The sequence below is a fragment of the Mirounga angustirostris genome, unplaced genomic scaffold (assembly GCF_029215605.1).
Source record: "Mirounga angustirostris isolate CCGP_5_RB_7025 unplaced genomic scaffold, mMirAng1.0.hap1 SCAF_8, whole genome shotgun sequence".
Lineage (NCBI taxonomy): Eukaryota > Metazoa > Chordata > Mammalia > Carnivora > Phocidae > Mirounga > Mirounga angustirostris.
Genome location: NW_026991716.1, coordinates 14555940 through 14583402, shown reverse-complemented (window position 1 = coordinate 14583402; position 27463 = coordinate 14555940). Strand labels below are relative to the sequence as shown.

General features: G+C 44.3%; 1 protein-coding gene across 9 annotated transcripts in view; it reads left to right on the top strand.

The window, feature by feature from the left end:
- Positions 1 to 27463, top strand: part of PHACTR1 (phosphatase and actin regulator 1) — a 316524-nt gene that overhangs the window by 192988 nt on the left and 96073 nt on the right. For 8 of the 9 annotated variants that reach the window (XM_064597166.1, XM_064597170.1, XM_064597167.1 and 5 more), the window contains one exon: positions 9535 to 9615. The exons of the other annotated variant lie outside the window; for it this stretch is intronic. In XM_064597166.1, the coding sequence (XP_064453236.1) occupies positions 9535 to 9615 (81 nt within the window). The remainder of the gene's footprint in view (positions 1 to 9534; positions 9616 to 27463) is intronic. 9 annotated transcript variants of the gene reach the window in all.

Here is a 27463-nt window from a genome sequence, read left to right as displayed (position 1 = left end):
TCAAAGGCATCCAAATTGGCAAAGAAGAAGTCAAACTCTCACTCTTTGCAGATGATATGATACTTTATGTGGAAAACCCAAAAGACTCCACCCCAAAACTGCTAGAACTCATACAGGAATTCAGTAAAGTGGCAGGATATAAAATCAATGCACAGAAGTCAGTGGCATTCCTATACACCAACAACAAGACAGAAGAAAGAGAAATTAAGGAGTCGATCCCATTTACAATTGCACCCAAAACCATAAGATACCTAGGAATAAATCTAACCAAAGAGACAAAGGATCTGTACTCAGAAAACTATAAAATACTCATGAAAGAAATTGAGGAAGACACAAAGAAATGGAAAAACGTTCCATGCTCATGGATTGGAAGAACAAATACTGTGAAGATGTCAATGCTACCTAGAGCAATCTACACATTCAATGCAATCCCCATCAAAATACCATCCACTTTTTTCAAAGAAATGGAACAAATAATCCTAAAATTTGTATGGAACCAGAAAAGACCCCGCATAGCCAGAGGAATATTGAAAAAGAAAAGCAAAGCCGGTGGCATCACAATTCCGGACTTCAAGCTCTATTACAAAGCTGTCATCATCAAGACAGCATGGTACTGGCACAAAAACAGACACATAGATCAATGGAACAGAATAGAGAGCCCAGAAATGGACCCTCAACTCTATGGTCAACTAATCTTCGACAAAGCAGGAAAGAATGTCCAATGGAACAAAGACAGTCTCTTCAACAAATGGTGTTGGGAAAATTGGATAGACACATGCAGAAGAATGAAACTGGACCACTTCCTTACACCACACACAAAAATAGACTCCAAATGGTTGAAAGACCTCAATGTGAGACAGGAGTCCATCAAAATCCTAAAGGAGAACACAGGCAACAACCTCTTTGACCTCAGCTGAAGCAACTTCTTCCTAGAAACATCGCCAAAGGCAAGGGAAGCAAGGGCAAAAATGAACTATTGGGACTTCATCAAGATAAAAAGCTTTTGCAAAGCAAAGGAAACAGTCAACAAAACCAAAAGACAACCGACAGAATGGGAGAAGATATTTGCAAATGACATATCAGATAAAGGGCTAGTATCCAAAATCTATAAAGAACTCATCAAACTCAACACCCAAAGAACAAAGAATCCAATTAAGAAATGGGCAGAAGACATGAACAGACATTTTTCCAAAGAAGACATCCAAATGGCCAACAGACACATGAAAAAGTGCTCAATATCACTCGGCATCAGGGAAATCCAAATCAAAACCTCAATGAGATATCACCTCACACCAGTCAGAATGGCTAAAATTAACAAGTCAGGAAACGACAGATGTTGGCGGGGATGCGGAGAAAGGGGAACCCTCCTACACTGTTGGTGGGAATGCAAACTGGTGCAGCCACTCTGGAAAACTGTATGGAGGTTCCTCAAAAAGTTGAAAATAGAGCTACCATATGATCCAGCAATTGCACTACTGGGTATTTACCCCAAAGATACAAAAGTAGGGATCCGAAGGGGTACGTGCACCCCGATGTTTATAGCAGCACTGTCCACAATAGCCAAACTGTGGAAAGAGCCAAGATGTCCATCGACAGATGAATGGATAAAGAAGATGTGGTATATATATACAATGGAATATTATGCAGCCATCAAAAGGAATGAGATCTTGCCATTTGCAACGACGTGGATGGAACTGGAGGGTATTATGTTGAGTGAAATAAGTCAAACAGAGAAAGACATGTATCATATGATCTCACTGATATGAGGAATTCTTAATCGCAGGAAACAAACTGAGTGTTGTTGGAGTGGGGGGTGGGATGGGAGGGATGGGGGGACTGGGTGATAGACAATGGGGAGTGTATGTGCTCTGGTAAGCGCTGTGAATTGTGCAAGACTGTTGAATCTCAGATCTGTACCTCTGAAACAAATAATGCAATATATGTTAAGAAAAAAAAAAAAGAAGAAGAAGAAGAAGGTAGCGGGAGGGGAAGAATGAAGTGGGGGAAATCGGAGGGGTAGACGAACCATGAGAGATGATGGACTCTGAAAAACAAACAGGGTTCTAGAGGGGAGGGGGGTGGGAGGATGGGTTAGCCTGGTGGTGGGTATTTAGGAGGGCACATTCTGCATGGAGCACTGGGTGTTATGCACAAACAATGAATCATGGAACACTTCATCTAAAACTAATGTTGTAATGTAAGGGGATTAACATAAGAATAAAAAAAAATTAAAAAAAAAAAATTTTTTTTAAAAGATGGTTTGTTACACTCACAGAGTCCAAGAGAAAGGGTCATGCCATGCCATGGAGGACCATGTGGGGAAGCATCGGGGTTGATCAGGAGGCAGAGAGAGTGGGAGGGAAATGTGGAAACTGCGGGCAAGAGCCTTTAGTGTGTTCCCCGCAGGAAAGAATGGACAGGGTAAGCAAGCTTGTCTGGCTGGTTTGAATCATTTCAGCAGGCTCTGGGGCATAGGGACTATTTCCAGTTGTCTGGCCCCTAGACCTGTGCAGACGAGGGCCGGTGGATAGTGGCCTATAGCGTATGAGCTCCATGAAGGAGGTGGCTGGGGGTAAGGGCCCTGGGTCAGGTGGTTTGCACATGAAAGGTATGTTCACAGGCTGTTCAGGCACTGTCTGTGGGATTTGGCTAGCCCTGGGAGAGGCAGCCTCACCGGACTAGCAAGACCCCCAAGAGTTACCTGAAACTAATGTAACATTGTATGTAAATTTAAATTAAATTTAAATTAAAAAAAATACAGAAAGTAAAAAGACAAGATTAATAGTGATAGAGATGCAAGAATAATCGCGCATCTCAAGGTTTTCTGTGTGGCTTTTATATTAAGGCTGAGTTTGATGGCAAGCTTTGGAAGTCTTCCTTGGGCATCCTAACCTTTGACTATGATTTCGGGCAGGGGGGCGTTTGGGGGTTATTTTTGGTACAGTAATTGAGAAATCTCTCTCCTATTCATTGCAAGCAAGAGAGGTACGGGAAGTTTCTTTTTGTGTATTTGGATCTACTCAACTAATGCTTTGTCGGTCTATAAAAGCAAATCAGTAATTTTTCCCCTTTTTCCTCTTCAGGCTGCCTCTTACGTTGGGCATAGAATTTTAGACCAGATGTCCCTGCAGTAGACTTCTGCACAATTGATGGCTTATGCGATTTTGTTTTTGATGTTTCGCTTGCCACAGGACCACCTCGAAAGCCTATTACAGTGTTCTGCATTTACTGCAGCCTGGAAAATTGGTTCTTTTCTAAAGATCCACTATCTGAGCTGTATTTTCATTCTGGGGGGGAATTAGGTTCCTGCTTTTTCTATTTCGGTTCTACTGTTTAGAGATTTAGCAAAATGTTTTCAGAAATTTACCTTTATATACTAAATTCCTCACCCTTTGATTTTAACATTGTCCTCTTATTTACTGTGGCCTAACGTTTATTTAATTGTCTGTTTAGATGTACTGTTTTTGTTTTTAACTGATGTTTTTGCCATTATGGGAATTTTCTCTCATGGTCACTTTTTTTCATGTCTTAACAACTTTATGGAAGTATCACTTATGTACCATACAATTAACTCATTGAAGGCATATAACTCAGTGATTCCGGTAAATTTAAAGAGTTGTACAGCTGTCACCATGGACCAGTTTTATAACCAAAATGCTTACTCCAGAACATTCCCATGTGTGATCTCTCAGATTTCTTACTGCCCTGTGCCTTAATAACTCAATAACATTTGAGTAATCTTTGTGTTTTATATTTTCTTGTTTTAAAATAAACCCTTACTGACTTTATCTTTCTTTAATATAAAAATACTACTTTGGGGGGCACCTGGGTGGCTCAGTCATTAAGCGTCTGCCTTTGGCTCAGGTCGTGATCCCAGGGTCCTGGGATCAAGCCCCACATCGGGCTCCCTGCTCCGCGGGAAGCCTGCTTCTCCCTCTCCCACTCCCCCTGCTTGTGTGCCCTCTCTCGCTGTGTCTCTCTGTCAAATAAATAGAATCTTTGAATATATATATATATATACACACACACACATACATACACATACACACACACATATATATATTACTTTTTTCTTTTAGAGAGAGAGAATGAGTGAGAGCAGTGGGGAGGGGCAGAGGGAGAGAATCTTAAGCAGGCTCCACACCCAGCTCAGAGCCTGAGGCAGGGCTCAATCTCAGGACCCTGAGATTATGACCTGAACAGAAATCAAGAGTCAGATGCTCAACCAACTGAGCCACCCAGGCGCCCCTAAAAATATTACTTTTTACCACACATCTAACAAGACCGTTTTTCAGTTTTCTTTTTTTTAAAGAGATGGATGACTTTGTACTGTTAATTTCCATTTCCTGTGTCCCAAAGGCCAAGCATTGCCTAGTGAATCAGCTCACAGTCATGCCTTGGATCTCACTTAATCTGATTTATTCCTGCTATCCTTTGGGCAGGTGTGGTACCCGTTACACCTTCTCTCTTCCCCGATGTGTTGATTTTCTTCCTCTGACTTTAACTTTTTGTCATTTCTTCTCTGTTTTTCTTTTTTCCATCTTTCTTCTACCCAAAGCCAAAGTTGTTGAAGAAGGCAGATCGGACCTCGTCTTGGTCAGTGAACAGAAAACCATTATGTTTTCTTTCCCCCACATCAAACCTTCCCCTGCCCCATGTTTTGTAGTTGAGTAGTAGACCAGGTCAGAGGATCTCAGTCGTCCTTCTGTACCAGACAGCCCACTTAATTTTACTTCCCAGAGCAGTGGTGAGCTTGTCTTTGCCTGTAGTTAAACTTAGCTCTGACTTTGGAAGGGCTGCTAAAAATAAGACTGGAAGAGAGGCATCACATATATCTTGTTAAAAGAATAAGTAAAGAGTGCCCCAGAAGAAAGACTCTTCTAAGAATAAAGTACAATTATGCCATTTTACCATGACCTACAGCCCCAAATAAACTAATAATAAAATCACCTTCCATTTTTAGAGTCTTGTACATTAGATTATATTTAGAGCCTGTACACATCATAAGGATCTTCACAATGTGCTATGGAAGAAAAAAACAGATGTTAATATCTCTTTCTGCTCTGCCACTTGCTATTTGACTCTGAGCAAGTCAGGTTTGCAGGGTCTCCGGTACCTCTGAGAAATGGGAATGATACTACTTCACAGGATGTGGTGAGGATTAAGTTAAATAACATCACATGCCACCCTTCTCAAAATGATCTGTGTATCCTCCCATGGACGCAGGGTTCTGTGCTAGGAAATGGACAAAGCCAAAGGAAAAAGAAACCATCTCTTCCCAGAATGTCAATTAAATTTGGAAATTGGTTGGAGGGTGGGTATTTTCTTATTTAAATAAGAGCAGATAGATCTATTATGTGAGCTCCACCTTAGTTCTTTTTTTTAAAATTTTATTTTATTATGTTAGTCACCATACATTACATCATTAGTTTTTGATGTAGTGTTCCATGATTCACTGTTTTCGTATAACACCCAATGCTCCATGTAGTACGTGCCCTCTTTAATACCCATCACCAGGCTAACCCATCCTCCCACCCCCCTCCCCTCTAAAACCCTTAGTCTGTTTCTCAGAGTCCGTAGTCTCTCATGGTTCGTCTCCCCCTCCGATTCCCCCCCTTCCTTTTTCCCTTCCTTCTCCTAATGTCCTCCATGCTATTCCTTATGTTCCACAAATAAGTGAAACCATATGATAATTGACGTTCTCTGCTTGACTTATTTCACTTAGCATAATCTCCTCCAGTCCCATCCATGTTGATGTAAAAGTTGGATATTCATCCTTTCTGATGGCCGAGTAATATTCCATTGTATATATGGACCACATCTTCTTTATCCATTTATCTGTTGAAGGGCATCTTGGCTCTTTCCACAGTTTGGCTATTGAGAATATTGCTACTATGAACGTTGGGGTGCATATGGCCCTTCTTTTCACTACATCTATGTCTTTGGGGTAAATACCCAGTAGTGCAATTGCTGGGTCATAGGGTAGCTCTATTTTTATTTTTCTGAGGCACCTCCACACTGTTTTCCAAAGTGGCTATACCAACTTGCATCCCCCCCAACAGTGTAAGAGGGTTCCCCTTTCTCCACAACCTCTCCAACATTTGTTGTTTCTTGCCTTGCCAATTTTTGCCATTCTAACTGGTAAGGTGGTATCTCAGTGTGGTTTTGATTTGAATTTCCCTGATGGCTAATGATGATGAACATTTTTTCATGTGTCTGTTAGCCATTTGTATGTCTTCTTTGGAGAAGTGTCTGTTCATGTCTTCTGCCCACTTTTTGACTTGATTATTTGTTTTTTGGGTGTTGAGTTTGAGAAGTTCTTTATAGATCTTGGATACCAGCCCTTTATCTGTAGTGTCATTTGCAAATGATATCTCCTCTTAAGCATAGCTAAAACTGGGCTCGCCATCTTCCCTACAAACCTGATTCTCAACCCACATCCCCCACAGAGTCATCAACACCACCATCCATTCAGCTATGCAAGTCAGGAACCAAGCAGTTGCACTTGACTCCTCTCTTTCCTTCACATCCTTAACTTGACACCATGGCAACCTTGCCACCTTCCCATGACTTGAATGCATCCTTTGCCTGTGTCTCCATCACCAGCATCTGGGTCCAAGCGACCATCATTTCTTGCCTAGACTAGGGAATCCCCTAGAACTGGCCTTCCTCCAATCCATTCTCCATGGTGAAGTGGGCTTTGATCTCTGATGGTTTATTCCCACTGCCCTTAGAATAACGTGGTCCATGAGGTCCTGCATGGCCCAGCCCCCCCAGCCCTCTGGCCACATCTCGAGTCCTTCTCCATCTGGTGCTGGTGGCTGCAGTAACATTGGGTGCTCTCTCTTCGCCAACGGCACCATGATTCCTCCATCAGGAGCCATTGCCCAGCTTGTGTCTGGAGTATCTCCCTCAGCCCCTCCCTGACTGTCCTTGCCAGGATAATAGGTCTTCCAAACTCCGCTTGTGGGTCTTTTCCTCAGAAAAGCCTTTCCTCATGACCCAGTAGGGGAAGTTATTGATCATATGTCTGGTAGAATGTGTTCCTTTGTTTTAACGGGACTTACCTCGATTTGTAATCACACACTAGCTAATACTATTTGATGACCATCTGAACCACACATTAGTCTGTCAACTCTGCAAGGGTAGGGACTGTCCCTTCGATCACCAGCCCCTAGAGGAGTGCCTTTTGCCATGGGCAGGGAATCTGTCACTGTTGGATGAGCGCAGGGAGCCCGCGGAGGTCTGCATGGCTCAGTGGTTGGCTTGGGAGCACCCATGTTCTACTGAAACTTGCCATCTCAGACAACCAAGCCCATGGCTTTGCCCACCTTTCTGCAGATTCTTCCTTCAGTGCTGGGCACCAGGTCCTTCCACTTCTGTCTGTGGCTTTGAAAAGCCCCTGAGAAACCTCATTTTGATTAAGGGAAATCTACTCAGTTTGTGGTTCAATACAGGATTGGCGAAGCACCTCTTTATGCATGCTTTCTGGGTGGCTTAATGCCACCCACAAGATCTGTTGACAGAGTCTTTGCTTTAAAACCCCTGCTTTACCTTGCCTGTCCAGTCTTTTCCCACTGTGCCACTAAGCAAATCTTTGCTTAAAAGTGTTACAGGATTTTTGCCCCCTTAGTGCCGAGGTTTTTGGTCATGCCGCTTGGAAGAATGAAGAGGTAGACCAGACAAAGAGTGGTGGGCAGCAAAGCAAAGTTTATTGAACAAGAGTATAAAGCTCCTGAAGAGGGAGGGGGGCTCGAGTGGGTTGCCCTCTGAGTTTATAAGTTTAGGGGATTTTATGAGCTCTTTTGCTGAACTTTCTTAGGCAATCAGGTTGTGCCGAGTTGTGCCAATCAGGGCTTTGGTCACGTATCTGTCTACCTATTAGGTTAATGTCTCTGAGCTGATCGTCTTTTTTTTTTTTTTTTTTTTAAGATTTTTTATTTATTTATCTGAGAGAGAGAATGGGAGACAGAGAGCATGAGAGGGGGAGGATCAGAGGGAGAAGCAGACTCCCTGCCGAGCAGGGAGCCCGATGCGGGACTCGATCCCGGGACTCCAGGATCATGACCTGAGCCGAAGGCAGTTGCTTAACCAACTGAGCCACCCAGGCGCCCCAACTGATCGTCTTTTTTTGCTGACATCCAGGTGCTTAGGTCTTAGCTGCTCCTTGCCCATAATATTGACAAATGCTTTGTGGTTAATTGTCTTCTTTTAGGACGTTTTGCAAAGTCATTTCTGCAAAGGCCACAAAGCAGAATACTAGTGTGGTCCTGTCTGAGCTGCACATCAGGATGTTAGTGCTGTTTTATTTTAGCTATCCTGACTCCATATTTTCTTGTTGGGGACCCTGGCCCTGACTACCGAACTGCCCAACTCACTCCTAACAGAAGCAGACAGAACTTTCTAACCTAAGAATGCAGTTCTCTCTGCATGCAGTTCTCTCTTCCTTCTCTGGGTGGTCCTCTTCTGCACAGAGGACATCCTTCTGCCCTCCTGCGCCCACGTCATGTTATTTGGTATGAGTCATAAAACTCCAACAACCCCCCCCCCAAACAAGCACCATTCCAGTGATTTCTACACCCACCTTTATGACTTGACCTCCGTACAACCCTCCTGACCTCACTTCTGTGGGTATATATATGTGTCCATTTTACTATTAATATGTTCTCAGGAAGTTTTATGGGAGTGCAGCCTAACCTCATATTTATTTTGCTGCCTTACGCCACTTAATTCGTTATAAGTTAAGGGAGAGTTAGAATATTTTAAAAATAGTAAGTCCCAAAAACATATAGAAGGTGATTTTCAACCTTGAAATGACTGAGAATAATCCAGAGGCTTTTCATGACAACGCAGATGTCCAGGTCCCACCCTGGACCTATTAAATCAGAGAAGCTGGGGCTGAGGCATGAGTGTTTTCTCAGACTGGCAAAGTGACTTGACCGAGGTCACTCGGCTAGTAGGTAAAAGAATCCTAGTCCCTGTTTCCTTGCTTGCTTTCTAGTGCCTACTTGTATTCTTTGGACTAAAGTCTCCTGAGCTCTATGTGTGCGTAATTAATCTGTGTCTGAATTTGTCTGCATAAAAGTTTCTTTATTTTATAACTGGCTTCCCCACTCCCTGCGGAATAACTGTATCCAAAGGATGTGGAGATTCTCAAGCTGACAAAAGCAACCAAAATAATCTCTCCCCTCCTCCACTCAGTGTTCATGTAGAAACAAATATCCGCCGCTGGGGTGGCTCACTCACTTCCATGGGCTCTGCTGACTTCCCCCACGTTACCTCCATCCACAGGCCTGCCCTCAGAGAGAACTGCATTCTTAGGTTAGAAAGTTCTGTCTGCTTCTGTTAGGAGTGAGTTGGGCAGTTCGGTAGTCAGGGCCAGGGTCCCCAACAAGAAAATTATTAATTTGCATTAATAAAATGTAACTTATAGAAGCTTTCCCATGTTACTTTTTAATACATGTTAACATATGATTCCTTTGAAAAACTTCTTTGTTACTGACTCACACCTGCTTCTCTGTGTTTTGCTTGTAGCCCTGGAAAGGAAAATATCAATGAGGCAAAGCAGAGAGGAGCTGATAAAACGAGGGGTCTTGAAGGAAATCTATGATAAAGGTAAGGGGGACTGGTCCCCTCCACGAGGCCCGGAAAGCCGTGCGTAGAATGTGTGTGCATATTTCTCGAGTTGGATTCCGTTTTCTGCATCGCTTTATCAGGAGTTGAACCTTTAAAACTCCAGACAGTTTTGGAGAGAAAAGAGAATTTTTCAGACCACGCCAGAGCTCTTGGTGTCGTATTAGAGGAGAGAAATCAAGCTCCTTTATCCTCAGCATTGGAATCACACCACCGGGTGCCGAGCGGAATGACGTGGGGGCAGGAATGATGCGGGTCCTGGTCGGGAGCCTGTTCGTGTTTGAATGCACACAGCTGGAGTGAAGTTAATTGCTGAGGCTCCCTCGGGCACTGGGGGTTCCCAAGACAAAGGTTAAAAATCTACAGGCATCTAGAACCTCCTTAACAGATTTTTTACTGGCCTTCTGTCTCCCTGCAATAGAAGAAGTCAAAGTGGAGAAAATTATAAAAAATAACTGTACACATAAGATATTTCAAATGATAACATTGACAGGGATGCTGCAGATGCTTTGTGAAAGTGTCCACGAGGGTTTGCCGACGAGTACTGTGTCTTTTGCTTATTGAGTGACTCTTTAAATACACATGTATGCAGGGGTTTAAATGGTATATTAAGTATTCTTTGTTTCTATTTTTTAAGAACTCTGATGTTTTTTTATTTTTACTGTTATGTTAATCACCATACATTATATCATTAGTTTTTGATGTAGTGTTCCATGGTTCATTGTTTGTGCATAACACCCAGTGCTCCATGTAGAACGTGCCCTCTTTAATACCCATCACCAGGCTAACCCATCCTCCCACCCCCCTCCCCTCTAGAACCCTCAGTTGGTTTTTCAGAGCCCATCGTCTCTCATGGTTCGTCTCCCCCTCCGATTTCCCCCCCTTCATTCTCCCCTCCTGCTCTCTTCCTCTTTTTTATTTTTTTCTTAACATATATTGCATTATTTGTTTCAGAGGTGCAGATCTGTGACTCAACAGTCTTGCACAATTCACAGCACTCACCATAGCACATACCCTCCCCAGTGTCTATTACCCAGCCCCCCCATCCCTCCCACCCCCCACCACTCCAGCAACCCTCAGTTTGTTTCCTGAGATTAAGAATTCCTCATATCAGTGAGGTCATATGATACATGTCTTTCTCTGATTGACTTATTTCACTCAGCATAACATCCTCCAGTTCCATGCATGTCGTTGCAAATGGCAAGATCTCATTCCTTTTGATGGCTGCACAATATTCCATTGTATATATATACCACCTCTTCTTTATCCATTCATCTGTCGATGGACATCTTGGCTCTTTCCACAGTTTGGCTATTGTGGACAGTGCTGCTATAAACATCGGGGTGCACGTACCCCTTCGGATCCCTACATTTATATCTATGGGGTAAATACCCAGTAGTGCAATGGCTGGATTGTATGATAGCTCTATTTTCAACTTTTTGAGGAACCTCCATACTGTTTTCCAGAGTGGCTGCACCAGCTTGCATTCCCACCAACAGTGTAGGAGGGTTCCCCTTTCTCCGCATCCCCGCCAACATCTGTCGTTTCCTGACTTGTTAATTTTAGCCATTCTGACTGGTGTGAGGTGGTATCTCATTGAGGTTTTGATTTGGATTTCCCTGATGCCGAGTGATGTTGAGCACTTTTTCGTGTGTCTGTTGGCCATTTGGATGTCTTCCTTGGAAAAATGTCTGTTCATGTCTTCTGCCCATTTCTTGATTGGATTCTTTGTTCTTTGGGTGTTGAGTTTGATGAGTTCTTTATAGATTTTGGATACTAGCCCTTTATCTGATATGTCATTTGCAAATATCTTCTCCCATTCTGTCGGTTGTCTTTTGGTTTTGTTGACTGTTTCTTTTGCTGTACAAAAGCTTTTTATCTTGATGAAGTCCCAATTGTTCATTTTTGCCCTCGCTTCCCTGGCCTTTGGTGATGTTTCTAAGGAAGAAGTTGCTTCGGCTGAGGGCAAAGAGGTTGCTGCCTGTGTTCTCCTTTAGGATTTTGATGGACTCCTGTCTCGCATTGAGGTCTTTCAACCATTTTGAGTCTATTTTTGTGTGTGGTGTAAGGAAATGGTCCAGTTTCATTCTTCTGCATGTGGCTGTCCAATTTTCCCAACACCATTTGTTGAAGAGACTGTCTTTTTTCCATTGGACATTCTTTCTTGCTTTGTCAAAGATTAGTTGACCATAGAGTTGAGGGTCCATTTCTGGGCTCTCTATTCTGTTCCATTGATCTATGTGTCTGTTTTTGTGCCAGTACCATACTGTCTTGATGATGACAGCTTTGTAATAGAGCTGGAAGTCCGGAATTGTGATGCCGCCAGCTTTGCTTTTCTTTTTCAACATTCCTCTGGCTATTTGGGGTCTTTTCTGGTTCCATACAAATTTTAGGATTATTTGTTCCATTTCTTTGAAAAAAGTGGATGCTATTTTGATGGGGATTGCATTGAATGTGTAGATTGCTCTAGGTAGCATTGACATCTTCACAGTATTTGTTCTTCCAATCCGTGAGCATGGAACGTTTTTCCATTTCTTTGTGTCTTCCTCAATTTCTTTCATGAGTATTTTATACTTTTCTGAGTACAGATCCTTTGCCTCTTTGGTTAGATTTATGCCTAGGTATCTTATGGTTTTGGGTATAATTGTAAATGGAATCGACTCCTTAATTTCTCTTTCTTCTGTCTTGTTGGTGTATAGGAATGCCACTGATTTCTGTGCATTGATTTTATATCCTGCCACTTTACTGAATTCCTGTATGAGTTCTAGCAGTTTTGGGGTGGAGTCTTTTGGGTTTTCCACATAAAGTATCCTGTCATCTGCAAAGAGTGAGAGTTTGACAACTTCTTTGCCGATTTGGATGCCTTTTATTTCTTTTTGTTGTCTGATTGCTGTGGCTAGGACTTCTAATACTATGTTGAAGAGCAGTGGTGATAGTGGATATCCCTGCCGTGTTCCTGACCTTAGGGGGAAAGCTCTCAGTTTTTCCCCCTTGAAAATGATATTTGCTGTAGGTTTTTCATAGATGGCTTTTATGATATTGAGGTATGTACCCTCTATGCCTATACTCTGAAGAGTTTTGATCAAGAAAGGATGCTGTACTTTGTCAAATGCTTTTTCTGCATCTATTGAGAGGATTATATGATTCTTGTTCTTTCTTTTGTTAATGTATTGTATCACGTTGATTGATTTGAGGATGTTGAACCAACCTTGCAGCCCAGGGATAAATCCCACTTGGTTGTGGTGAATCATCCTTTTAATGTACTGTTGGACCCTATTGGCTATTATTTTGGTGAGAATTTTTGCATCCATATTCATCAAGGATATTGGTCTGTAGTTCTCCTTTTTGATGGGGTCTTTGTCTGGTTTGGGGATCAAGGTAATGGTGGCCTCATAAAACGAGTTTGGAAGTTTTCCTTCCATTTCTATTTTTTGGAACAGTTTCAGAAGAGTAGGTATTAATTCTTCTTGAAATGTTTGGTAGAATTCCCCTGGGAAGCCATCTGGCCCTGGGCTTTTGTTTTTTGGGAGATTTTTGATGACTGCTTCAATTTCCTTAGTGGTTATAGGTCTGTTCAGGTTTTCTATTTCATACTGGTTCAGTTTTGGTAGTTGATACATCTCTAGGAATGCATCCATTTCTTCCAGGTTATCTAATTTGCTGGCATAGAGTTGCTCATAATATGTTCTTATAATTGTTCGTATTTCTTTGGTGTTGGTTGTGATCTCTCCTCTTTCATTCATGATTTTGTTGATTTGGGTCATTTCTCTTTTCTTTTTGATAAGTCTGGCCAGGGGTTTATCAATCTTGTTAATTCTTTCAAAGAACCAGCTCCTAGTTTCGTTGATCTGTTCTACTGTTCTTTTGGTTTCTATTTCATTGATTTCTGCTCTGATCTTTATTATTTCTCTTCTCCTGCTGGGTTTAGGCTTTATTTGCTGTTCTTTGTCCAGCTCCTTTAGGTGTAGGGTTAGGTTGTGTACTTGAGACCCCTTTCTTGTTTCTTGAGAAAGGCTTGTATTGCTCTATACTTTCCTCTTAGGACTGCCTTTGCTGCATCTCAAAGATTTTGAACAGTTGTGTTTTCATTTTCATTGGTTTCCATGAATTTTTTTAATTCTTCTTTAATTTTCTGGTTGACCCATTCATTCTTTAGTAGGATGCTCTTTAGCCTCCATGTATTTGAGTTCTTTCCAACTTTCCTCTTGTGACTGAGTTCTAGTTTCAAAACATTGTGGTCTGAAAATAGGCAGGGAATGATCCCAATCTTTTGGTACCAGTTGAGACCTGATTTATGACCTAGGATGTGATCGATTCTGGAGAATGTTCCATGGGCACTAGAGAAGAATGTGTCTTCCATTGCTTTGGGATGGAATGTTCTGAATGTGTCTGTGAAGTCCATTTGGTCCAGTGTGTCATTTAAAGTCTTTATTTCCTTGTTGATCTTTTGCTTAGATGATCTGTCCATTTCAGTGAGGGGCGTGTTAAAGTCCGCCACTATTATTATATTGTTGTCAATGTGTTTCTTTGCTTTTGTTATTAATTGCCTTATATAAGTGGCTGCTCCCATGTTAGGGACATAGATATTTACAATTGTTAGATCTTCTTGTTGGATAGACCCTTTAAGTAGGATATAGTGTCCTTCCTCATCTCTTATTACAGTCTTTGGTTTAAAATCTAATTTGTCTGATATAAGGATTGCCACCCCAGCTTTCTTTTGGTGTCCATTAGCATGGTAAATGGTTTTCCACCCCCTCACTTTCAATCTGGGGGTGTCTTTGGTTCTAAAATGAGTCTCTTGCAGACAGCATATCGATGGGTCTTGTTTTTTGTTTTTTAATCCAATCTGATAGCCTGTGTCTTTTGATTGGGGCATTTAGCCCATTTACATTCAGGGTAACTATTAAAAGATAGGAATTTAGTGCCATTGTATTGCCTGTAAGGTGACTGTTACCGTATATTGTCTGTGTTCCTTTCTGGTCTATCTTGCTTTTAGGCTCTCTCTTTGCCTAGAGGACCCCTTTCAATATTTCTTGTAGGGCTGGTTTCATGTTTGCAAATTCCTTTAGTTTTTGTTTGTCCTGGAAGCTTTTTATCTCTCCTTCTATTTTCAGTGACAGCCTAGCTGGATATAGTATTCTTGGCTGCATATTTTTCTCATTTAGTGCTCTGAATATATCCTGCCAGTCCTTTCTGGCCTGCCAGGTCTCTGTGGATAGGTCTGTTGCCAGTCTAATGTTTCTACCATTGTAGGTTACATATCTCTTCTCCCGAGCTGCTTTCAGGATTTTCTCTTTGTCTCTGAGACTCATAAGTTTTACTATTAGATGTCGGGGTGTTGACCTATTTTTATTGATTTTGAGAGGGGTTCTTTGTGCTCCCTGGATTTTGATGCCTGTTTCCTTCCCCAAATTAGGGAAGTTCTCTGCTATAATTTGCTCCAGTATACCTTCTGCCCCTCTCTCTCTTTCTTCTTCTTCTGGGATCCCAATTATTCTAATGTTTCGTCTTATGGTATCGCTTATCTCTTGAATTCTGCCCTCGTGATCCAGTAGTTGTTTATCTCTCTTTTTCTCAGCTTCTTTATTTTCCATCATTTGGTCTTATATATCACTGATTCTCTCTTCTGCCTCATTTATCCTAGCAGTTAGCGCCCCCATTTTTTATTGCACCTCATTAATAGCCTTTTTGATTTTGACTTGGTTAGATTTTAGTTCTTTTATTTCTCCAGACAGCGTTTCTCTAATAACTTCCATGCTTTTTTCAAGCCCAGCTAATATCTTTAAAGTGATGATTCTGAACTCTAGATCCAACATCGTACTAATGTCCGTATTGAGTAGGTCCCTGGCAGTCGGTACTACCTCTTGTTCTTTTTGTTGAGGTGATTTTTTCGGTCTTGTCATTTTGTCCAGAGGAGAATAGATTAATGAGAGAACAAAATGCTAGCAGGGTAACAACGTCCCCAGAAAATATACTCTAAACAAATCAGAAAAGACCTGAAGCAGTGGGAAAAGAAAGGAAAGAGAGAAAAAAGAAAAAAAAAGAAAAAGATAAAAACAAACAAAAACAGAACAAAAGAAAACAAAAAAAACAGAATATGATCAAATATGACCAGGCTGGTGCATAGATCAGTGCCACACACTAGATTTTGGGTGTATTTTGATCTGTTAGAAGGAAGTGCCTCCCAAAATTTTAAAGAAAGAAAAACTTATATATGTACAAAAATAAGGGTTGATATGATGAAAGGATGGAATATGACTGTAAAGATAAAAATTATAAAGATTTATTTATTTATTTATTTATTTGAGAGAGAGAGAATGAGAGACAGAGAGCATGAGAGGGAGGAGGGTCAGAGGGAGAAGCAGACTCCCTGCCGAGCAGGGAGCCCGAAGCGGGACTCGATCCTGGGACTCCAGGATCATGACCTGAGCTGAAGACAGTTGCTTAACCAACTGAGCCACCCAGGCACCCAAGATGAAAATTATAAAAAATTTTATAAAAGGAATTGATAAGTTGTTTGAAAAAAGAAAAGAGGATTAAAAAAAAAAAGAATGTGATCAGGCAGGAGAGTAGAACAAAACCATACACTAGAGATTTAGGGTGTATTTTGATCTGTTAGAAGAAACTATCTCAAAATTTTAAAGAGAGAACAACTTATATATATATGCCAAAAATAAGGGTAACTACTATGAACGGATAGAATATGACTCTAAAAATGAAAAATAAAAATGTTTTTTAAAAAAGGGATTGATAAATGTTGGTTGAAAAAGGGAAAAAGAAAAATTCAAAAGGAAAAAAAAAAAACAGTTAAAAAAAATTAACTTTGAAAGACCTTTAGTCTTTCATGGTAAAAAAGCCATGATTTCTACGTGCAGTATTCCCCTAGCGCTGGAGTTCTGCCGTTCTCATTGATCGGTAAACTTGGTCTTGGCGGGCTGTTCTCGCTGGTCTTCTGGGGAGGGGCCTGTTGCCGTGGTTTCCAAATGTCTCTGCCGGAGGCGGAATTGCCCCGCCCTTGCCCCCTCCCGGCTGAGTCATCTGCTCGGGTTTGCTCTCCGGGGCTTTTGTTCCCTGCGAGCTTCCCGTACAGCTTTGGAGGCAGAGAGTGAAAATGGCGGCCTCCCAATCTCCGCCCCGGAGGAGCCGAGAACTCGGGGACCCGCTCCTCAGTGAGCCCCCAGAGAAAAGCCGTCAGTCACTCCCGTCTCCCTGGTCTCCGGCCGCTCTCCGTGCTCACCCGGCCTGTGACCGCGCGTTTCTATCTCTGGCACCCGACCCCGGGTGGAGTCTCCAAACCCAGCAGATCCCTGCGGTGTTTTCCCGCGCGGCTCCTCCCGGGGGAGGAAGGGGAGTCTCCCCGGATCTGCCGCTTGTTGGGTCCCTGCTGGAGGAGCAGGGGCCCGACTGTGCCGCGGATCCCGGTTTATGGCCACCCCGAGCTGAGAGCCCGTGCCTGGGCTCCGCCTCTGCAGCCGGTTTCCCTGCTCCGATACCTGGGAGCTCTGCCGCACTCAGGCACCCCCGGTCTTTCTGTGACCCCGAGGGTCCCGAGACCACACTGTCCCGGAGGGTTCCACCCCCCGTTTAGCCACCAGAGTGACGTCCCTCGGCGGAGCCGACTTTTAAAAGTTCCGATTTTGTGCTCCGCGGCTCTATCACTTGACAGAAGCGGCCGAGGGAGGCCCCTCCCCCGCCGTCTATCCTCCCGAATATCGCCTCGGATTCACTTCTCCGCACGTCCTACCTTCCAGAAAGTGGTCGCTTTTCTGATGAGAGAGTTGTTGCTCTTCTTTTCTTCGATCTCCTGTTGGGTTTGTAGGTGTTCAGAATGGTTTGATCCCTATCCAGCTGAATTCCTGAGCGGAGACGAAATCCAGGTCTCTTACTCAAGAGCTTTGATGTTTTAAATTAGGCTTTCTCTCCTTCCCCTCACTCCTTCTCTCCCCTCAGCTGCCCCTGCCCCCTTCCTCCCCTCTCCTCTCCTCCCCCCTCCTCCCCCTCACCTCTTCCTCCCCTCCTCCTCTTCTTCCTTCCTCCCCTCTCCTTCCCTCTCTTCCCCATCCGCCCCCCTCTCCCCTCCTCTCCTCCCTTCCCTCTTTCCCTTCCACTCTCTGTGTTAAGGTTCTCTATGAAATGACAAACTCTCACCTTCCATCTTGCCGCAGTCAGCACCAGTAATTGTCTGTTTCAAGTCTTACTCTTGTTTGAAGCTGGTGTTATTTGGTGGGCCAGATGATTAAAACACATATTCTACTGTAAAGAGTCATCAGGACAGTTCAGGCAACCCTGCCATTCTTGCTGACCGTGTTTCTGTGAGTCTTCCGCAGGCCCGGCTTGTAGTCTGATATAAAAAGGTGGGTCGTGTTTCTTACTTCAACACACGCCTCTGACTCCGCCGTTGTCAACGACTTGGTCCTTACGCCTTGGGCATGTGTCACGTCATCCGCTCCCGTCACGTGGGCATTCCTGGTGGCACTCCTCAAGTACTCTTTCTTGGTACAGATGGCCACCCCAGGTAGGAAGGGGCTCTGCCCTGTCCTACGTGGTAGGGGTGCTGGGGGTACGGGGTGAAGTGGTGCTATTTCAGACTACCTTGTAGAACTAGCAGAGCCTCCTGGGGCCAGGAAATCCCTTTTGTGAGCCACTTTATCCTTCTCCTCCTGGGTAAGGCCTTTACCAAAATACCGGTCTTTGGTTGATTAAGCTCTCCAGGGAAGAGGAATCCACAACAGCGTCACGTTTCTCCAGTGTCTTTTCTGTCCAAGCCCCAGACCTCCCCTGCATGGACCTGAAGTCTTCCTGCTTCCTCCTTAGCACTCTGCAGCAGATCCGACTGCATAATAAGCATCCACTTGCTTAGATAAACACTCGCATCGCATTTAAAGCCCACTCAGATCCAATGAAACGATCCCTTTCCCTCCCTCCTGTCTTCTTGCAACCTTTATAGCTCTTACTGTACACCTTCTGGAACATTCTAGAGAATACATTTGACTGTAGCATTTCTTATTCCCATCCCATCTCATAACTGGGTTAAGGAAAGTATTGCCCTAGTAACTCCTGACTTAACCAGAGAAGTCATAGGTTATTAGAGCAAAAGCCTCATTTTCTAGAGACAGAAATGGGGGGCATTGAGGTAAGGGCCTGCTGGCAATTCCCAGCTGCTTTATTGTGTGTGCTCAGTAACTGGCTGGGGATGGAGGGACCCGTTTAGCCTCCACTTGTCACCACCCCTTCCTGACTTGTCTTTTCGCTGTCACTGTCTCTACTTTTCTGTTCTGTTGTCAGCCGCCTTTCCTTACTAGCGTGTCCCCTCCAGGAGAACACGGCCCTCAGAGCTTCCTGCCTGGTCCCCCCAGCCTCACACAATGCTTGAGATCGATAGGGCTCGCAAAAATGTTTCTTGTTTGGATGATGGGAAGAGGAGAAGAGAGGACCTAAAATCAGAAATCCATTGCACAGAGTACACGCAGAACTTTGTATTTGCTATGGGTTTTTCTGATAAAAAGCATGCATTTGAGAGGCACCTGGGGGGCTCAGTCAGTTAAGCGTCCGACCCTTGGTTTTGGCTCAGGTTATGGTCTCGGGGTCCTGGGATCGAGCTCTACGTTGGGCTCCGTGCTCAACAGGGAGTCTGCTTGAGAGTCTCTTCCTCCCTCCTTCTCCCTCTACTCCTGCCCCACTCATGTACTCTCACTCACTCTCTAAAAAAAAAAAAAAAAAGCATCCATTTGTATCACTGTGGATATTATTAATCATGTTACCTTATATGAGCTGTTAGGAACATGGGCCCTGGCATCCGATTGCTTGGGTTCAATTCCAGTTCCACTACTAACTAGCTGTGCAACTTTAGTCAAGTTGCTTACCTTCTCTGTGCTTCCTTTTCTTTACTGGAAAGTGTGGATAATGTCGTAATGAGGTTTACACGGGATAACACATGGACGTGAGTTTGCCAGGGCTGCCGTAACAGAACAGAAATATCCTTCCTCACTGTTCTGGAGGCTGGGAATCCGAGATCATGATGTCTGCACGACTGATTTCTGGTGAAGTCTCTCTGCTTGGCTTGCAGATGGCTGCCTTCTCGCTGTGTCCGCCCGTGCCCTTCCCTCAGTGGACACACACTCCTGGTGTCCTTTTCTCTTTCTAGAAGGACATCAGCCCTATTGGATCAGGGCCCCACCCTTATGACTCATTGAACCTTAATTATCTCCTTCAAGTCCCTTCCTCCAAATACAGTCACACTGGGGGTGTGGGATTCAACAGAGGAATTTGGGAGGTGGGAAGGATACAGCTCAGTTCTTAACAACATGTCACATAGAATAGTAGCTGTCACCCCATAAATTCTCAAGAGGTGGCAACACCCCATTATTAGTAGTCATCCTCACCCTTTACAGGTGTCGAGACCCTCTTCATGCCTCACCCTCAGTCAGCAGGTGCAAGGGTTCAGAAGGAACATCACTTGCCCCCTTTTATCTGAGGTACGAGGATCTGCGACCCCCTCTTAGCCAAGTGGGGGGGCTGACGCGAGCCACCCCACCCCCAGCCTGATTCAGTTTCCCCTCCTACACCTCTGCTTAGGTTTTCCTGTCCCCTCCACCCCTTTCTAGGACATCAGTCCTCTTGCTATAGCTGGGATTCTGGTGGGTAAAACACCTAAAACTCTGTTGCCACAACCTGAGTCAACAGCAAGCGGCAAAGGGACTTTTTCATCGTTTTCCAAGTTGCGTGTTTCCAAGAGAAATTTCAGAGATCTGGAGCAGTCATGCCCTATTGTCTGGCTGGTAATTCCTCATTCTGTGCTTCCTCCTGCATTAACACACACGACTCCAGGCGCATCAGCCTGCCAACGTGCTGGAAAGCGGTTTACCCTTGATAGGCGGCTTTCCTCCTCCAGCTTCTTTACGTGATCGATTTTGCTTACTAATACCTCACTTGTTCATAGAAAGGATAAAGGTAAACGGTAGGGAGGCGAGCTTTATCAACATTTGGGCAGGGTGAATTTTACTACTCTGACAGTTCTCCTCAAAATTCTTTATATTTTTCTTAGCAGGTTACAAAGCCCAAACTGGGACATACATTCAAATCAGGCAAAATGAGAGTTTGGGTGGAAGAGGGAAAAAAAGTGTCTATAGCAACGAGGTCAGGAATCCTTCATTTAACAAAATGTGTTAGAAGTAAGGAGCACAAGGCCACTCAGTAGCTTGTGGGTTTTTTTTTTTTTCTTTTTTATTGATTTCCATATAGAATCACATAATTTAAGAATCCAGAAGGGACTTTAGATAAAAGTTTTAAAATCCGAGAAAACGGTTTATTCTCTGGGTATATTGAGACTATGTGAGAATGCAGGCCACTTTGAAGATTCTGTAAAAAGAAAATTTTTCATTGTTAGTCATGATGTAGTAGGGACATGAAATCATAAATTCTTTTAGTCCCATTTTCCAAAATTTCCACAATGTGGATACATCAGGTTCAGGAAGAACACAAGGTAAACACTGAGAGGGGCCCTCATCATTCTAAACTGTAAAAATGTTAAAACCAACTAGTGGTGGAAAATAATCTGTAATGTGATAGCTTATTTTTTAACTGTTCATTTCCCAACCTTGTTGCCTGTGTGTTTGAATCAGAATGTAAGGGTTCTCTTAGACTCACATTCGTTTCTTCATTCAACAAATTGGTACCGAGTGCCCCCTCTGTGCCTGGTGGTCCCCTACGTGTTGAGGTACAGGGATAACCAAAAGAGCAAAATCCTCACCTTCTCAGAGCTTCTATTCTACTAAGGGAAATAGGAAATAATTAAATAAGCATGTGATATGTTGTCAAGGAGTGATAAGCCCTATGAAGAAAAACAAAGCAGCGGGGTCAAAAAATAAAATCATTAAGTGGAGCCATGGTTTTAGATAAATGCAATCATGCAGAACTTCTGGAGGAGGTGATACTTACATAGAGAAATTAAATGATCCGTGCCTGAAATGGGGGCATGGATCCTACCACTTACTTCCAAAAACACTTTGACTCATTTTGTTCCTTTTAAATTCAAGCCTCTATACTGCATTTGCCTCTCTCTCTCTCAGTTCTCTGTAAATCAGAGCACATCCCCCCGCCCCCCGGCTCAGAGTCTGCAGTGGCTCCCCATTTCACTAGGAGATACTCCAAGCTCCTGCAACAGCCTACAAAGCCCTCTGTGATTTGCCCTCCAGCCCCTAAGTTTGCTTCGACTGTCTGGCCATACCTTCTCATAACTTCTGCTTTAAAAAAAAAAAAAGATTTATTAGAGAGAGCGTGTGCACAAGCAGGGGGAGGAGCAGAGGGAGGGGGAGAAGCAGGCTTCCCGCTAAGCAGGGAGCCTGATGCGGGGCTTGATCCCAGGACCCCGGGATCATGACCTGAGCCAAAGGCAGCTTAACTGACTGAGCCACCCAGGTACCCCTCGTAACTTCCTCTTCGTGACACTCCAGCCCTGCTTTGGCCACTCCCTCTCCTGGAATCCTCTTCCTCCAGATGTCCATCCACATAACTCACTCTCTTTTTTTTTCTCAGAGGTCACCTTCTGGATAAAGCTTACCCTGCAACAACCAGATTTGACATTGCCGCTCCTTCTCTACGTCCTTCATCCCCTCCCCCTGCTCTGTTTTCTTTCCTTTTTTAGGTTCTGTCTCTTACCACCTTCAAACAGGCTCTATAAATTCCTTATTTATTGTGTAACCCTTTCTCTCACCCATCTCTCCTCACTGAAATGGAATCTCCACCACCTGGGGTGGGATCTTGGTCTGGGTTGTTCACAGATAGAGCCCGAGAGCCTCCAGCAGGGCCTGGGACATAGTCGATGTGCAGTAAATGTTTAATGAAAGAAGTACGTGTGCAAACCAGAGGCTGTCTCTGCCCGTTCACACCCCTTGGTTTATTCACTTGTGTTGGTGAACTTCCTAATTCTCGGCTATCCCTTGTTTATTCAGCTTTATGGTCCGTGAAACTTCATTGCCAGTTACTTAAATAGGCAATATCATTATTATGTGTATGTTTACGGAGATGGATGCTACATACTCTACTTTTCAAGTAGTGGCTTTTAAGTGTTAAGGAGAAAAATATCCTGAAAACAGTGCATGGTTTGGCCATTAGCAAAATAGTGATAATATTTCTCAGACTTAGCAAGAATCTCAACAGGTCACCTGGCGAAGCTAGTGTTATTTGTCCACTGTAGAGATTAAGTGGTGGAAGCCCAGCAAGGTCATTGCCTTGTCAATGGGTACACGGCCGCCTGTGAGAGTATAGATGCTTAAAACCGCTGCTAAGCCGGTATGTCCTCCATTTGGAATTTATGGGAACACGGGAAAACTTTGTAATATGTTGCCCGTTGGTAGTCAGAGGATCTTAGTAAGTATGGCTATTAGTGTTGTTGCAAGTAATCTCTACAAATAAACATAATGCTGGATTTGAAGAATATCAGGGTTAACAGTGGCGATTGTGCTGGATTTTACTAGAAAACCTCAGTTCTCCTCCAGGGTCACCTGGTCCATAAAGGATGGACGTGTTTAATTCACGTGGATATCAGGGATCAGGAGGGCAAGAGAGGGAATGGAGGCCATCTCTCAGCTGTGGGATGATACCACATCGCCCCTGCCTGGAACTCATGTCCACACCCTAAAGGGGAGCTAGAACGTGCAAGAATTGTAGCTGGGGCCCGGCAGCTCTCCCAGGAGTCTCCAGGGTAGTCCACTGAGACCCCGGGAAGGAGAGAGCCCACCAGGGAGGGAAGGAGAGCTGGGGGCATGTCAGAATAGAACTGACTGGATGCTGGTGAGCAACCTCCTTTCCACTGTGTGCTGGGAGTTAGAGATAACATTTCCCGACAAATAGTAAAGTGCACTAAGGTGTGCTTTTTGCCTTAATTGAGTGAGAGCAACATTTTGGAAGGTGTTATTTTTAATTATGAGCACAAACGGAAGCTCCCTGAAATGGACAACTCTTTTATGCACAAGGCTGCATTTTCCCTTCTCTGGAATTCAAGAGAAGGGGAAAGAAGCCTGATATTTAAATTAAAAGGTCATCATATTTTAAAAATTAAAATAAAAATTCTCCAATGTATCAGAGGAGATGAACGTAGTAGGCTCAGGCCTTCTTAAGTCCCGTTGTTTATCTGGTACCCCAGGTGCATAGACTTTTCAAGTCGGAGTTTGTGGGAAATGCTTTCACAGCTTTTACCAGGCATGATTACTTTGTCACATTTTTTGCTGTTTCTGATGCCTTACCTAGAAATGGCATCTTCTGAAAGCTGTGGTATAGAGTAGCTGTGTGGAAATAAAAAGAGTGTTTATCTTCAGCATCAGCAACATGTAATCCCTGGTGAAGCACCTCAGAGCTTAGTACAGTGCATTGCCCTAGTGGGGTAGTTGGAAAGTGCCTTAAACAATAAAGAGAATAAACAGAAGTTGTGATCAAAGTCTCTTAAGCTATATCGTTCTTTAAACAAAAAAACAAAAATCACAGTCCCAAGCCAAACAATGACTGAAATTATTGTTATAGCCATGAGCAAGCATCCCCAGTCAATTTACACATCACTTTCGTATTTGTTGAATACCTGTTATGTTGTGGGTGTGATCCTGGGCACCGGGAGTACTAAGGAGGGACAAGCCAGGTTTTCCTGGCTAATGGATCCCGCAGTCCTGGGACTAGGGTTCAGGAACTCCGCAGTTATGACAGGGAAAGTACGGGATATGCAGGGGCACATGAAAGCATCACCCACCCAGGTCTGGGGACTTAGGGAAGGCATCCTGGAAGGAGTGGTGTCACAGAGGAAACCTGACATGTGTTGAGAATTATCCCAGAGAAGCTGGACAGGTAGCGGGAATGTCACAAGGGGAAGGACTAGCCCACATGGAGGCACCAAGTTGGGGAAAGGGGAGGGAGAGAGTGTGTGTTCAGTGGGTCTGTAAGGTGAGGGGGTGTTGGGGCGGATCATACAGGCAGGAAAACTGTACTCGTTGTTTATTCTTTATCCTGAGAGCAGTGAGGGGCTTTGGAAGGGTTTTCCGCATGATCAGATTTGCAGCCTCATTGCTCTGCCTACGGAGAAGAACATGGAAGGAGGCTAAGACATGAGTCAGGGTGTCCAGCTAGTGACCATTGCTGGGATTCAGTGACATGATGGGGGGTAGCAGGAATCGGAGCGGGGAGGACTGGGGAGAGGACAGACTGGAGAATTTGAGGAGATGGAGTCAAGAGGGCCTTGTGACTGTGAGATTTGGGGAAGAGAAAGGGAGGGTGTAGACATGGCTGATACTCAGGATTCTGGCTTGGGCAACTGGGTGGCAGATACTGGGACCATTCACTGAGCTGGGGACCCAAAACAGGCAAGCTGAGGGCATAAAACATTGCCATGGTTTGACCACACTGAGTTTGAGATGTCTACGCAGACCACTAAATATACAGATCTGAAGCTCAAGAGAGAGTTGGAAATGCAGGTTTGGAAGAGTTGTTGTATAAATGGTCATTAAGTCACACAAGTTGATGATAGTTCTCAGAGAAGATATAGAATGAGAACATAAATGGTCCTGATAGAAAACCCCATGGAACCCCAACATTAAATGTTCTGGGAGTAAAGCAGAAATGGTCTTATAATAAGAAAAAACCCTCAAAGACTGAGAAGTGGACAGAAAAATAGGAGGTAAACTGTAAATGTGCATCAGAATGGAAGCCAAGATGAGGGGCAGTACTTTGGGGGAAAAAAAGTACTCTAAAGTGTCAAATATAGACACGTCACATAAGATATGGACCAAGAAGTGCCCTTTGGATTATTTGTATGATGCTTAATTGTAGGCTTTTAAGTTACCTGTGAAGCCAATGTGTGATCAGCAGGGTATAAGTTAAAAGAGTTCTGGTTTCAGGTCACAAAGACTTAACTCGAGGGGGAAGCAATAAGCAAATTTAGACCAATGATCTTTTGTGTTTTGTCCTATCCAAATGCCTCAAGCAATGCTTGGCATTTCTCAGTGCTTATTTAATATTTATTGCCTGCATGAGTGGCTGAGTGAATGAATGACCCTCACATAATAAAGGCTCGTGGTAGGACAGCTCCAGGGTTGGTTAATTCATCCGTTCACTAACATGGCTAAGGGATGCCATCATCGGGCTCCAACCCTTCATGGTAACAAGATGGCTGCAGGAATCCCAGCATCACGTGCAGACACCATATCCAGAGGAAAGAGAGAGGACTATCTCTTCTTGGTATCTTTTGCCCTAGTTTTGACAGATGTTTCCATAAACCAAAGTATTACAGTCAACTCCCATGGGCTACTGCCTAGTAGGAGTTATCCTTGGAAGACCCATCACCATACCACCCTTTCCAACTGCCAGTCCAGGCAGGGCAGGCTACCGTGGGTATGGTGGGCATCACGGCCGCCAACCCACATGGCCCCAGCCTACTGATGCGTGATCAGTCTGTAGTCGTTAGTCTGCACTGACGTTTGCAATGCCAAGGCCAGCCAAACGTTGGAAGACTAGTAGCTAGAAGAAGGAAAGCTGATCATACTTAGAAGGCCCTTCCTGACTTGCCGAGGACTTGCGTAGATTTAGACAGGAAAGCAGGGCGTTCAACTTCAACCCCCACGTAAACATCTGTAAAACAGTAGCACTCCGCTAGGAGCTCCACGCCCAGGATTCTGGTCCCAGCCCTCTCGTCTTCTGTGTATACAACTCACAGAGCTTCTCAGCTCTCGGGACTCTGCTTTCAGAGTGAACGCAACCACAGGACCCTGACTGCTCCTGCCAGCGAAGCCATGCTTTCCCTCATTCCTCTCTCCCTGTGCCCGGTCCTTGGCCTGCTTGATTGAAGGCCATCAGTTACCAACCAGGGGGTCCTCCTAGTGTCTCAGGGAATACCCACAGGGTGGCATACTCTTCAACTCCATCCTGCCCTTGCTTGTCCCCTTATGGGGCCATTGGAGGATCCAAGGACGGAGTCCAGGTTGGCCTTTTCAGCCCTTGCCTGCCCAGAGTAAGTACTCAGTAAATGCTCACAGTGCTCTCCACCAGACCTGTATTGCTCTTCTGCTCTTCTGCTCTTCTTAGATGCCTGCCTTCCCTTGCTTGCCTCCCCTTCCTGGTTCCCCTTCCCGTGAGCCTCGATTCTCCCTAGTGGCCCCCAGGAGAGCTGCAGTTGCAGCATGAGGCCTCAGGACTTCTCTGCAGGTGTGCCCACCTCCGTAACCCTTTGCTGCTTCCATCCGCATGCACCCCGGAGCACGTCTTCGCTCCCCAGCCCTCTCTTAATTCTTCAGCTGGAAATATTATCCGCTAAACTGCCCTCTTACTGTGATGTGGGCCAGGTTAGCCGCACCCTTTCAGCCTCCCAGTTCCAGCAATGCGTTCCCTTTTTCATATTCATCAGGGCCATGATTGTGATTTTTAAGTCTGTCGTGAGCAGTGACGTCCAGTAGAATTTTCGGCCGTTACAGAAATGTTCTGGCATCATCTGTGCTGGCCGCCCCAGCAGCCTCTAGCTAGCCTCACGTGGTTGTTGAGCGCCTCAGGTGTGGCTAGTGTGACTGAGGGGGTCTGCATCTTAAATTTTATTTAGTTTTAACTAGGAATAGCTGCCTGTGGCTAGTGGGTGCCCTATATTGGGGAACCCAGCTAGAGAAACAGAGTTGCTTACCCCTGTCTGGAAATGGCCAGCCCCTGTCACTTCCCTCCCCCACTCTAGCCATTGAGCACTTTTTTTTAATCTTGGATTCCAGTTGCAGCTGGGCTACCCTAATAACTGTGCAAGGCCCCTTGCACAACGCTGCAGTGTGATTCTGTTGGGAGTCACATGATCGCATAATAGCATAGAGGAGAA